Here is an 11,604-nt window from a genome sequence, read left to right as displayed (position 1 = left end):
TTTATTGTACGATTTGAAAATTTCAATAGTAAAGTCGTCCTAAGCATCCGTACTATTGGTTAGCCAATCCTTAAGGGTAGGTTCAAACTATCGAAGTACCTTCCCCTTAAGCCGTAAGGAGATAAATATAACTTTGGCGGATTCGTCTGCAAATTTGTCCGGGTAGTACTTAAGGTAGGCCCTTATAGATATAAGGAATCTAGTAAGTCCTTCTTTGTCGCCTCCGTACTTAGGGGGTGCTTCGAGTTTGGCCTTGTCCTTAGGCTTACTATTATAGGCCTTATTACTTGCAGCAGCGTGTATCACTGGAACTATGTCTTTCCTATCACTTCCGACAAAGGTTTTCACCCGGCCTAAACGGTACGGTTTTTCCTTTGTATATAGCAGTAGAGGGTCCGGCGCGCCTTATAAATAGCGAGGCATAGCGGAGTAGGAGAATATATATATATTATAGGCCTTATTGACAAGTTGCTATATATTACCGTTCTCGGCCTCGAGCTGGGCGATCTTATTGTTGAGAGCCTTGAGGATCTAGGTGTTATCTTTCTAGGCCTTAAGCTAGGCAATCCTTATGTTAAGGGCTTCGATGACCTGCTGTATCTGCTATATGGTTGTAGTCTGGCCCTAGGAGCCTAGGGTACTAGATGTCTAAGGCGCTATGATGATCGATATTACCTTTGATCTAAACTATGATAGAGTCAAAGGGAGTAAGTAATATATGACGAAACTATAGGCAGTCCTGCCTCTAAAAGGGTTCGCCGGTCGAAGGTATTTGCTAGTCGGACTATAGGTCTCGGTAAAGCCAAAAGATTTATAACAATGCTAGTCGCAATGTTTGTATAGTAGTATAGGGTTACCTTACTGCTTGTATTGCTTATTGGAGAACTCCCAGAGTCCTCCAGAACGAATGACCATATACTAGCTATTTTCTATAGAGGCTTAGAGCAAGAGGTATACTAGAGCCTCTGGTTAGGTAGATTGATACCTTTTGCTCTTAGTGTACAGCAACCATCATAGTGAATGGGTTTACATCTGAAGGGCAAGAGTTGCCCTAAGCGGGTTTGCTATAAGGATTACTACTGTCACTGATTTTGTTCCTCTTCTTTAATATAAACCTAGTATAGTATAAAATCAATACGAACGGAAGCTCAATCGCTTTTATTAACGACTATACGGCCTAGGTTATAGGCCTAATAGCAGAGTGTGACGAAACCACAGGCAGTCCTGCCTCTGAAAGGGTTCGCCGGTCGAAGGTATCTGCTGGTCGGACTGTAGGTCTCGGTGAAGCCAAAAGGTTCACAACAATGCAAGTCGCAATGTCTGCACAGTAATGTAGGGCTACCTTACTGCTTGTATTGCTCACTGGAGGACTCTCAGAGCCCTCCGTAACGAATGACTATATACTAGCTATTTTTCCGTGGACGCCCACGCTCGCCGTCGTCCTCGGGCGTCCATGGTCGCTGGTGCTCGCCAGCGTCCCTAGGCGTCCATACGGACGCTCCTGGACGCTGTCGTCCATCGGCGTCCATGTGGGGCATCCTACTGCCTCGTGCTCTCCGATTGGTAACTTCATCACCTGCATGGCCCCACCAGGTCGGGTTATATGGTTGGTTCGTAACACAGAGGCGAACTGCTCTGGTATCCAAGCCATTATAGATAGGGCTCTAGATTGGGGAAGACAAAGCGGCGCCTAGTTCGAGAGCGAAAAGACGGCTATCGTATACTTTATAAGAAGTAGGGAGCGATCCTCCGAAACGCCGTTTATAGTTAGAGCGAAGTAAAAAAAGAGCGTAAAGATCCTAGGGGTAACAATGGACTGCGAACTCTGCTATAAGCAGCATATTGCCAAGACGGCAACTAAGGGTCTTATAGCTATTCTGGCACTAAGGAGGCTAAAGATGCTTTCTCTGCAAATAGCAAGACAACTATTTATAGCGATAATGGCTCCTATTATAGACTATGCGGCTAGCGTCTGGATATATGCGTATAGGGGAAAGGCGCTAAGCTGGCTGAATAGGGCTTAGAAAATTGGTACCCTAGTAATTATAGGAGTCTTTCGGACCGTAGCTATAGCTATAGCAGAAGCCGAAGCGAGCATTCTCTCTATACGAGAACGATATACCTAGCCGGCAGCTAGACTATAGATCAACATTCAGATATTGCCTAGAACTTGTCCCCTAGCTTAGAAGAAAATCCGGATAATAGTACGATTCATTTCCCTACTTTAGAAGATCGCCTATATAGTAGAAGGAATAAAAGCAGAACGGATAGAAACAATCTAGGAATACACTATCGCTCCCTAGGCACCTTGCCTACAGCCGATGATTGAAGCTAACCGAGAGAAGGCGACCGAGATGGCCAACAGAGCTATAGGCATTATGATTGCAACCAGCTCATCTATAAAGAAAGGCATTGTTGGTATTGGTAGTATCGCATAAGATAGTCTCTTCAATAGGACTAGCGAGACTATAACAAGATTTGCTATAACCCTTGGCATAAGGGAGGAGCAGAACCCGTATACAGCAGAACTAGTAGCTATTACAATGGCCTTAGAGAGGATTCCGGCCAACGCCTGCTATAGATATATTACCATTGTCACTAGGAACCAGTCAGCGCTAGCAGCAATTAGGCAACTGCGATAGCAGTCTAGCCAAGGCACTTATAATAAATCTACAAGTTGGCTAGATAGCACTAAGAAAGAGGGAACTCGGTCGACTTCTTATAGATCCTAGCGGAAGCTAACTTTGCGTTGGGCTTAAAGGCTAAGGCGGCAGTATAAAGGACAACGAGGCAAGGACAGATATCCAACCTCCAAATGCCCCAAGCCAAATCTACTGCAATTAGGCTGGCATTGACCAAACAACGATAGAGGAGTACTCTCCCGGAAGGCGTAGGCAAATTCTTAAAGGCTCTAGATGTAGCATTTTCTAGCAAATACACTTGCGATCTCTACGACAAGTTGAAACGAAAAGAAGCCTATATCTTGGTATAACTCCGAACCGGAATGGCGAGGCTAAACGGCTTTCTAAACAGAATCAGAGCGGTCGAGTCAGGCCTTTGTCCTTACGGCCGAGCGAGGGAAACCGTAGAACATTTTCTATTGCGATGCGTAAGATAGGCAGCTCTAAGGGAAGATATGTTGCAATATATAGTAGCAAGGCGAGGGAGCCTCTCGTTCTACTTGGGAGGGAAAGCACTATTGGATCCAAAGATGTGGTCGCCAGATATAAAAGCAGTCCGTACAACGATCAAGTACGCAATGGCAACAGGGAGATTAGATCTTGACGAGGAACGACGAAGATTGGGACAACCACGGTAGGGGAGCTCTACTAACATTATACAGCCTCAACCAGCAGATCCTGCTTTAGCTGCTGAAGATAGGACGCTGAACACTTAGAGAACGCAGCCTCCAAGTCGATCTGCTAAACTAAGTCAACAGGCAACAGGTGGCGTGAGAAAATGGGAGATAGTAGAGGGCTTGTACGAGTTGATGGTTGAACGTCAACGAATTGGATGTTGCGAGGGATACATTTTCTTGACATATCGGACACTTCGGTGTTAACATCACCACTTTTCCATAGTTCCAATTCATGGTGTTTGGCCTGCAGTACCGGTGCGTGCAACAATCTCACCCTTAGCAATGGTGACATATATCCAGGATTAGGACCGGCGAGTAGAAACCACAGCTTGGAACGAATACTCGAATTAGGCAATGATGCCGTGCCACTGTAACAGTAGCAAAGAGATGGAGTGACGAGGAAGCCAATTGAAGCAAAACAAATCAATGAGTTCTATTCAGATTTCTTCTTAATCACCCCGTCCCTCAGTTCGAACTCACTGGAAAAATGCCTCCGTCCATAGTCCCGCATCATCCCTCTCCAGAGACTCGTCAGCGCCGTCAGCGGCAACAGCGCAAGCAGTCCGAGTACGATCAGGCCCCCCACGCCGGCGCTGCCATCCCAGCCGATGCGCTTCGTGGTGGCCGTCAGATGGCCCGCCGGAACGTCTCGTGGCCACGAGAAGAATTGAGCCTCCTCCCTCCACTGCCGGACAAGGCTGAAGTAGGCCTGTGCGGTGTCGACCAAGATGTGCTCGACCAGCTCGTTTAGCGCGAGCGTCCGGCCGCGGAGATGATCCCACATTTCGAGCGAGGTCATTCCGGCAGCCGCCATGCCGGCGACCATGGCGCCTCCATCGCGGCCGAGGGCGTTCTCGATGGCTGACGCCATGGGGTACAGGTCCTCCATGTCGAGAGCGTCCTTGGTGTCCATGATGTCCCCGATGGAGATAGGCTCCAGGGGTGAGGTCATGGTCACTTGCCTGATGACATCGGCACCTCCGTACAGACAATCGAGGAGGATGACCCTGGGGACACGGTTGATTGGCCCAACGTTGGTGAACACGAAGATTTGGTGTACCTCGATGTTGTCCGCATGCCTGGCGTCATCGCCATCCTTCTTCAGGGCTTGCCAGGTCTCGAGGTTGAACCCCTTGCTCCCGTCCACGTATGTGACGGTTTGATTCGGCCCGCGCGTGTGCCAGTCTGTCTTGGGCGAGAAGTGGAAGCGGTGTGTGACAGTGTTGGGCTCATCAGGTTCTTCCGTCGAGGCAAATTCGTGAACTTCGTAGCCCAGGCCCAGTCCTCGGTGCTGTCGCTGCACTGGACCGTCACGTTCGTCGCGGCCACGATGGGCTCGTACGCCAGCACACGGCCCTGGTCAACCGGCACGCGGTAGCCCCTCCGCTCCCACGGGGCCGGCGCGACACCGACGCCGTGCGTCCGAATGGACGGGTAGACGGTCCTCCCGACCCGCACGCCCTCCCCGTCCGCGAGGTGGCGCGAGAGATAGCGGTGCGTGACCTCCCGGCCATGCGCCTTCTACGAAACAACGCGCTCGAACGCGCTGCGCAGCATCACGGCCGACATGTCCCACGGCGTCGCGGCAGGGACGCGCGTCATCTCGGCGGTGATGGCCGCCGTGGAAACCGCGCGGATGGGGCTCGTTGTCGTCCATGTTGCGGGGTGCATGCCCAACAGGCTGGAGAAGACCCCCGCGCCAATCGTCATACACGCCAAGATGGTGCTGGGACCCATCTTGCTGCGGAAGTTGAACCCGAACTCGTTCCATATGCTTGATGTCGCCGAGTTGGGCGCTCGGCGCGCACTCGGGCCCGAATTGGGCTGGGCCGTCGTCCATTGTGCTTGCCCATTGCCGTGACGCTGGAAGGCAACAAGAGTAATCACCGCGATGACTCCTCCGCAGATTTGGATGGCGTAGTTCCAGAGATCGGCGTCATAGCGCGCCAGACTGCGCGAGTGGCCAACGGTTCCTATCTTCTGGTAGGAAAGGTGTGTCGGGACGTCCCATGCCAGAAGCGGTTTTCTGTGGAACTGAACCGCATAATAGATCCCGGTCAGCAGACAGAGCAGTGAGACGGTATTGAGTGCGAAGGACCATATGCGGGAGGTGGCCATGGCCAACCTTAGGTTCTGGTTCAAGATTTCGTCGCTTTCATCGTCTGTGCAAATTTCTCATCGGAGGCACGCAGCCTAATAAAGGGCCTGACACGCTAAAAATACATACACGCAGGATCACGACGTTTAAAATAATCTTAAACTTAGCGCGGAGCTAGCGACAGGCGCTAACGAACTCTCAGGGATCAGACCATGCATAGGTACCTAGGGTACCTGCACTACGAGAGCGACTCGCCGAGGCTGTATATGTTGCAATGTGCAGAGTTCAGAGGGAGAGAAAACAGTGTAATACTAGGTGATGAAGAAGGTAATGAAGGTAAAGAATCAATGTCCTCAGCTAGGCCAGGGAGCTGCTTTATATATAGGTGGGCTTATAAGCTATAACGTTACTAAATATAAGAACTATAAAGGTCTTTAGCAGCTTATCACGACGAGTTGCAGGCTCCATTGCTCAGCGCCATTTCTCGTCGTTATAGAGGCAGCCCTGGTCCAGGAGCGCGAACCTGGATCTCGTCCCCCAAAACATCGGGCGACTGATCAGTCGGGTCAGTCAAGTCCGCATATTAGCATTGTAGACGTTCGCCGTCATCGACTTTGCGCTGTTTTATATCGGAGATGATAAGACAGGACTGGCATACCTTAGTCGGCACAGTAAGATACCTACCTACCAATGGGTGCCACCCATTGGCTAGCATAGCAGCATCGAGGAGTATCCATGGGCGTCAGCAGGAGAGCCCAGCTCACTGGAACGCCAGAGCTGGCGGATTACATTGGAGCCGTGTCAATACTTCCGCTTCAGACGGGCGCTTGCACCTTTTACACGTTGCGGCAATATAAACATCGCACCAGCTTACAATGTGTCTGTCACCGAGCACACGGATCACATGACACAGGAGATGATAGACACCTCGCAAGGAACGGCTTTCATTATAAGAAAATTATAAGGTTGGAACTAGGAGATGGCTGTCATAACCTCATCAAGGCCACCTTAGTGTCGTATGCTTCCAGGTGGAGTAATGAGAGCAAGAAAAAACCAATCCGCCGGAAACCAATGAGCCGAGACGCCTCCGCCAACGAAGAATAAGTATAAAATAACCGTGTTCCCAGCAAGCCGGGTGCCCCATTCTCACTCGCCGGAGTGGCAGCTTTGCCGGCCAAGACACGGGAGCAATCCAATACCAAGGGAAGGCCCAGTATGGCCAAGCGTGCCCCAGTCGAAAACCGCTTATTCTTTCCGCCTCTCCCTCCCCAGTCCATCGGCGTGCTCGTGCGGGCTCCCAATGGCTGGAACGTGTGGAGGACGTGGCAGTGTGACAAGGCTGTGGACCAGAGCGTCCCGTCACACTGTGTTTCGGCCAAGCCTTTCGCCGCAGCGCCGCTGGCCTTGGATATGGTTTTGGTTTCACCTCCCGTGTGTTCCCTGCATTTCCCCGCAATGAATGAGCGCGCTGATAGGTATATGCCCTCTTCTCCCTTGCTGGTTATGAGTATGGAGCAACCTCCAGTTGAACCAGTTCCTCCGTTTGCGTGTACCTGGTCATGTGAATGGTGCCGGAGGCCTCCGGGCGGCGTCGTGTTTGCTGGCTCGGGCTTTGTGTAACGAGGACTGACTCGGAAGGCACGTCGCTGTCCCAAGACTTCGGTTCCCCGCCGGAGTCAAGATGAAGATGACCGTCGTCGGGTCCAGGAGCGGCCCAAACGCACAAGGAAAGGGGATTTTCTCGGGTCAGCTTTAGGATCCTCGCTCTGAATGGTAGACACAGAGGGTTGCCGTTGCTTTCTCCATGAACCTCTCCGGGGTTGTGCTGTTGGAGATGATGTTTCGACGTCGCGGACATCAATCTCCTTCAGGAGGAAGGCCTCGCTTCCGTGGTCTTTCAGTTCGGCTTCATTGCTCGTTTCGCTGGGGGATACTTCAATGCTTCCGCGCATAAATGCGAACGGAAACTCGATGCTACTCCCAACTGCACGGATGTTAGCCGTAGGCTGCAGGAAGAGCAACGCTCAACATACCATGAGTGGCCCACAGCCGCGCGTCGACACTATACTTGAACAGCTCTTGGTCATCACCAACGTAATCAGTCTGGCTGAGCCATGCCGCAACCCATTCTTCTGCGGCCTTGACGGCATCGGATTTCCGTCCGGGGATTAGAAGCTTCGTGTCTCGAGTCGCAGCGAAGTTCAGAATGAATTGGCGCCTGGAGTATTCGGCGGCCGTTAAGGCTTTGATCACATTGATTCGTTCCAGTTCCAAGGCGGTTGCCCGCCGTCTGTTTTCTCTCACCGCCGCGTTTGCTGGCACGGCCATATTGCGTTCTCCGAGCGCAAGGCAGCCAGACACCTGTCGCGTCAGGGATGTCGACGGTGGCGGAAGTGTCGGTGTGATTGAAGCGGCATTGAAGTCGGCCAGCGTACTGATCGATAAGCCACAGAACCGAGGTCACGCGCTGCTTGTATGCACGATGACTGATGACCTTCTTATAGACTAGAACCCCATTGACTATGGAGTACTCGGATGTCTCCGGGGCGGTGATATCGAAGGGAAAACCCGGAGCGTGTAGGTGCTGGAGGCGTTCAGGTAAGTCTCGGCGCCGGGATGAGAGTCGCTGATGACAGGCTGCGTTGTTCGAGTGTGGAAGAAGTTTGGTTCGATGACCAACCGTCAAACAGACGAGAACCACTGCTCCAGGCGGTCACTCCGCCCTGCTCCCTTGCCGTCTCCTTTGGCCCCAGCATGTGCCAAGATATTTGAGCAAACCAATCGCTGAGATAGATTATTTACCAAGATGTCGGGTCCGTTGCCCAAGCTGCGTGCCAAGAGACTGCCAAGGGCGCCGTCAAACTTGGCGAAGAGGGCCGAAAGAAACAAGAGTTCTGGAGTGTAGGAAAGGGAAGGAGAATGCGGGGCAGGGGCCGCAGACGAGATCTGAGAGACTCCAAGTACCGGCCGCAGAGGTTCCTCCTATGACGCGAACACTTTAGGCAGATATGCGCTTCAAAATTGCCCGAGACACGCCCGGGTGCGTGTCTCTGATTCGATATCCTTATCTTACCTCCCTCTTGTTACTACACTGTAGGGAAGGAGCAGCCAAGACCTGGCTGCAAGCAGTCGGTCTTACGACAAGCGACTTGGCGTGATGATCATTGCTTTCCTCGACGAGACGCATGATTGTTCCAAAAATGGATCTATATGTATTTGCGATGAGTGCCGAGGCACTGATGGTAGGGAATGGCAATCGGATCGCGAGGCACGTTGCCTCATCAGGGACATATGGTCGGCCGAATGTTCGTTCCCGTTACATACCTCATCTACCGGGGACTTTAACCCGAAGCAGACGGATATCTGCCGAACACACCGTACCCAGCGGAGCGTCCCATATACCTATCATATACCGTTATTGCAAGTTAAGGTAAGGTATTGTTTCTGCAACCAGCCACCGTGCCTGTTCGGTGGACCGTTCATATATTTCAATAAACGTCGCGAAGTTGGGGGATTCATGTATGGACTTCAGCGAACTTGCACTTGGCTAATTAGGGTACTTACGAACTTGCACTTGGCTGATTAGGGTACTTACCCAGGCAGACAAATGTCTGGCAATACCTGCAGACGCCGCCGTTTCAGATCCGATCAGTCAAGTGCCACCTTGGGGTGTTACACCTGTGTGACTATCGGGTATTACAGGCTCTTCATGCCATGTCACCCGAAGAGGATGACTCGATATGCCATGGGTCACACGGTCACACCCCCATGAGCGGGACGTCGTCGGATAATAACAATCGGGCTGGCCACTTGTTAGCGGCTGAAGACTTCCTTTCCACCCTACACCATGGAGCTCAAAAGTTCGGGTTTACGTCGTCTTTACGTAAAGGATGGCAGTTGACGAAAACTGGCCCCTTCTACATGGCGAATCATTCAAGGCACAAAGAGCGGTTGGTTGTTGGATCCGAAGGCATCATTTCAACTTCGAACCAGGGTTTGGTCTATGTTCTTTCCTCCCTAGTCCAAGCCTTTCGGATGGACAAGAGTTATTTCTTGCTGCTGCGGCACAGCATTCCGCATCGTCTCCGAGCAGTAACCTATTGGCCTGTCACGCCGCCATAGACCGAGACTGTTACGCGAGATACCGGAAGAAAAGGTAAAGCTGGACCAGACACACTATATTCGCTGTCTACAATTCCCGTGCACAGCAAAACAAGGAGCAGGTATCGGGTTATCCAGTCGCTGCCAAGCAACCCATACTACGCGTCATACTCCTCACCCGGTTTGCCACAGACCCCCTTTTCGCCGACGAGAAGGAGACTACTAGTATAAGACCCGGTTGCGCCAACGCCGCTCCGCCGATATTCCTGTTGGTGCCTGACCTGCTGCTGAGGTGGTGCTTGGCAGCTATCTACCTTACCTCAGCTAGTGGAGGAGTAGTATCAAACCTCGAACTCAGCGTCTCTTGGTGCTCGCATAGGGGTCAACACGGCGGGGGTCGACTGAGCGCGAGCTTGAGCTCATATAACGGGGGTCAGCGTAACGCGGGTCAGCGTAGCGCGGGTCCGTGTAGCGCGAGTCCGCGTAACGGGGGTCAGCGTAGCGCGGGTCAGCGTAACGGGGGTCGGCGCGGCGGGCGTCCGAGGCACGGGGGTCAACCGAGCGAGAACTGGAGCCACCAGGGTCCCGACCGGACGCGTTCTTCGGGGTTCTCAGCCCAAGCACCTCCTCGACATACTCGACACGACTCGGGTTGCGCTCTCTCTCGGCGTACGCGTCGGCAAAGTTGCGCCTGAGGTCCTCGTCCAGGTCCGGCGCTACCCTGCTGACCTTGTCGGAGTGCTGGAATATCATCCAGCACAGGTCCTTGTAGTCGTTGGGGCCCTCTCGGTTGTAGAAGGACCTCAGCTTGCCCTTGAAGAAGTACTTGAGCTTGAGGACCTTCCACTCGCGCCGGCCCTGATTGGTGGTTACAGAGATCGTCTCAGTTGCGCCAGAGAGGTCTCTCGGCGTGCCCCGCTCTCCTGCCGTCGGGGTAGTGGGAATGGGTTAGCATTGTTTCCTTGTCCGGAGCGAGCACATCATCCACCCTTTGCGTCCAAGGCGGGTTTGTTTTGTTACTAGTAGTACTACACTCACCATTCAGAATTAGATCGACCTCCACAGCTAGACGACGCACCTTCTCTCCAAATTCAGGACCTGTGAGGACGAAGATCCTGGCGACACCAGCCCCGGCAACGGTCTGAGCGCGGGGCACGTAGACCCTTGTTCTCAGATGTTAGTTTTGTACTAGTACTTAGTGATAGCGGAGTGCTCCGACGACAACTGAGGAGAGTCACATACCGCTTGTCATGAGCAAAGACAGCCAACAGGTCCTTGACCTTCACCTCGACAGCAATGTCGGCATCCCTCGTCGTGCGTCCCTGGTTGCCGAGAAGGACCATGCCCAAGCCCCCCAGAATACCATATCGAATCCCGGCCTTCTTCAACGTGTTGATGACATGGTCCGAAGCGTTGATGAGGTGCTGCTGCGTCACATGTTCTTCGTTCTCCTCCTCGAAGTAGTCGAGCATGTCGTCGGTGTAGGTGCAAGGAGCCGGCGGGATTCCGGGCGGCGCACCGGCGGCGTCGGCCGCTGGAGCGTGCCGGCTCGAAGAGCTCGAACTCGGCGGGCCTGCGGACCGGATGGGAAGGGTCATGGAGGAGCTCGGCGGCGGCTGGCTCCGGGAGCTGCTGGACGGCGGCGCGTGGTGGCTTCTGCCGTAGGCATCCCGGGGCGGTACTTCAAGCCTCCTGCCAGATGGGCGCGGTTCTGGGGCGAAGCGAACGTCGCGTCTGGAAGAGCTAGACATTTTCTTTTTGAAGAAGCGGTATTACAGGTTACTGATTGGTGTCGGAGAGCGAGAGAGCGTGGGAGTAAGTCGCCTCAGTGATCAGTACCAGCTGATTCCCGAGCAGCGAAGTTCAAGGGAGTGGCTTGGGTCAGAATGATGCCTGCGTGGTTGGCGCTGGAGGTGAACCAAGTCACCACTGTCCCCTATATACATGGTGGTCGGTGTCGCCGTCGTCGACGATGAGTGGGATCCCGACCCTTGGCAGGCCATCAGAATAAGACGGGCCACTGTGTCGAACGTTGGTCGGAGTCCAC

The 11,604-nt window shown here is 52.9% G+C and overlaps 4 protein-coding genes across 4 annotated transcripts; 1 reads left to right on the top strand and 3 right to left on the bottom strand.

Moving 5' to 3' along the window:
* Positions 1-3,751: 3,751 nt before the first annotated feature.
* B0T15DRAFT_545227 (uncharacterized protein) lies at positions 3,752-5,533 on the bottom strand. Its single transcript, XM_062870126.1, has 3 exons — positions 4,884-5,533; positions 4,711-4,802; positions 3,752-4,660 (listed from the first exon to the last, which is right to left on the bottom strand). Exons 1-3 carry the CDS (start codon positions 5,474-5,476, stop codon positions 3,792-3,794), a joined length of 1,554 nt encoding a protein of 517 aa, XP_062725229.1. The 5' UTR covers positions 5,477-5,533; the 3' UTR covers positions 3,752-3,791.
* Positions 5,534-7,104: 1,571 nt separating this feature from the next.
* On the bottom strand, positions 7,105-7,961 carry B0T15DRAFT_3560 (uncharacterized protein). Its single transcript, XM_062864147.1, has 2 exons — positions 7,490-7,961; positions 7,105-7,440 (listed from the first exon to the last, which is right to left on the bottom strand). The coding sequence occupies exons 1-2, from the start codon at positions 7,782-7,784 to the stop codon at positions 7,133-7,135; spliced, it is 603 nt and encodes a 200-aa protein (XP_062725228.1). The 5' UTR covers positions 7,785-7,961; the 3' UTR covers positions 7,105-7,132.
* A 576-nt stretch (positions 7,962-8,537) lies between these two features.
* On the top strand, positions 8,538-9,792 carry B0T15DRAFT_515523 (uncharacterized protein). Its single transcript, XM_062868202.1, has 2 exons — positions 8,538-8,886; positions 9,056-9,792. The coding sequence occupies exons 1-2, from the start codon at positions 8,642-8,644 to the stop codon at positions 9,576-9,578; spliced, it is 768 nt and encodes a 255-aa protein (XP_062725227.1). The 5' UTR covers positions 8,538-8,641; the 3' UTR covers positions 9,579-9,792.
* Positions 9,793-9,815: 23 nt separating this feature from the next.
* B0T15DRAFT_545221 (uncharacterized protein) lies at positions 9,816-11,308 on the bottom strand (the record flags this gene model as incomplete). Its single annotated transcript, XM_062870125.1, has 3 exons — positions 9,816-10,480; positions 10,596-10,720; positions 10,800-11,308. The coding sequence occupies 3 exons, from the start codon at positions 11,306-11,308 to the stop codon at positions 9,912-9,914; spliced, it is 1,203 nt and encodes a 400-aa protein (XP_062725226.1). The 3' UTR covers positions 9,816-9,911.
* Positions 11,309-11,604: the final 296 nt, after the last annotated feature.

Source organism: Chaetomium strumarium (assembly GCF_033439665.1).
Source record: "Chaetomium strumarium strain CBS 333.67 chromosome Unknown B0T15scaffold_1, whole genome shotgun sequence".
In the NCBI taxonomy this organism is placed as follows: domain Eukaryota; kingdom Fungi; phylum Ascomycota; class Sordariomycetes; order Sordariales; family Chaetomiaceae; genus Chaetomium; species Chaetomium strumarium.
This window is presented reverse-complemented; position numbering and strand designations above follow the sequence as displayed.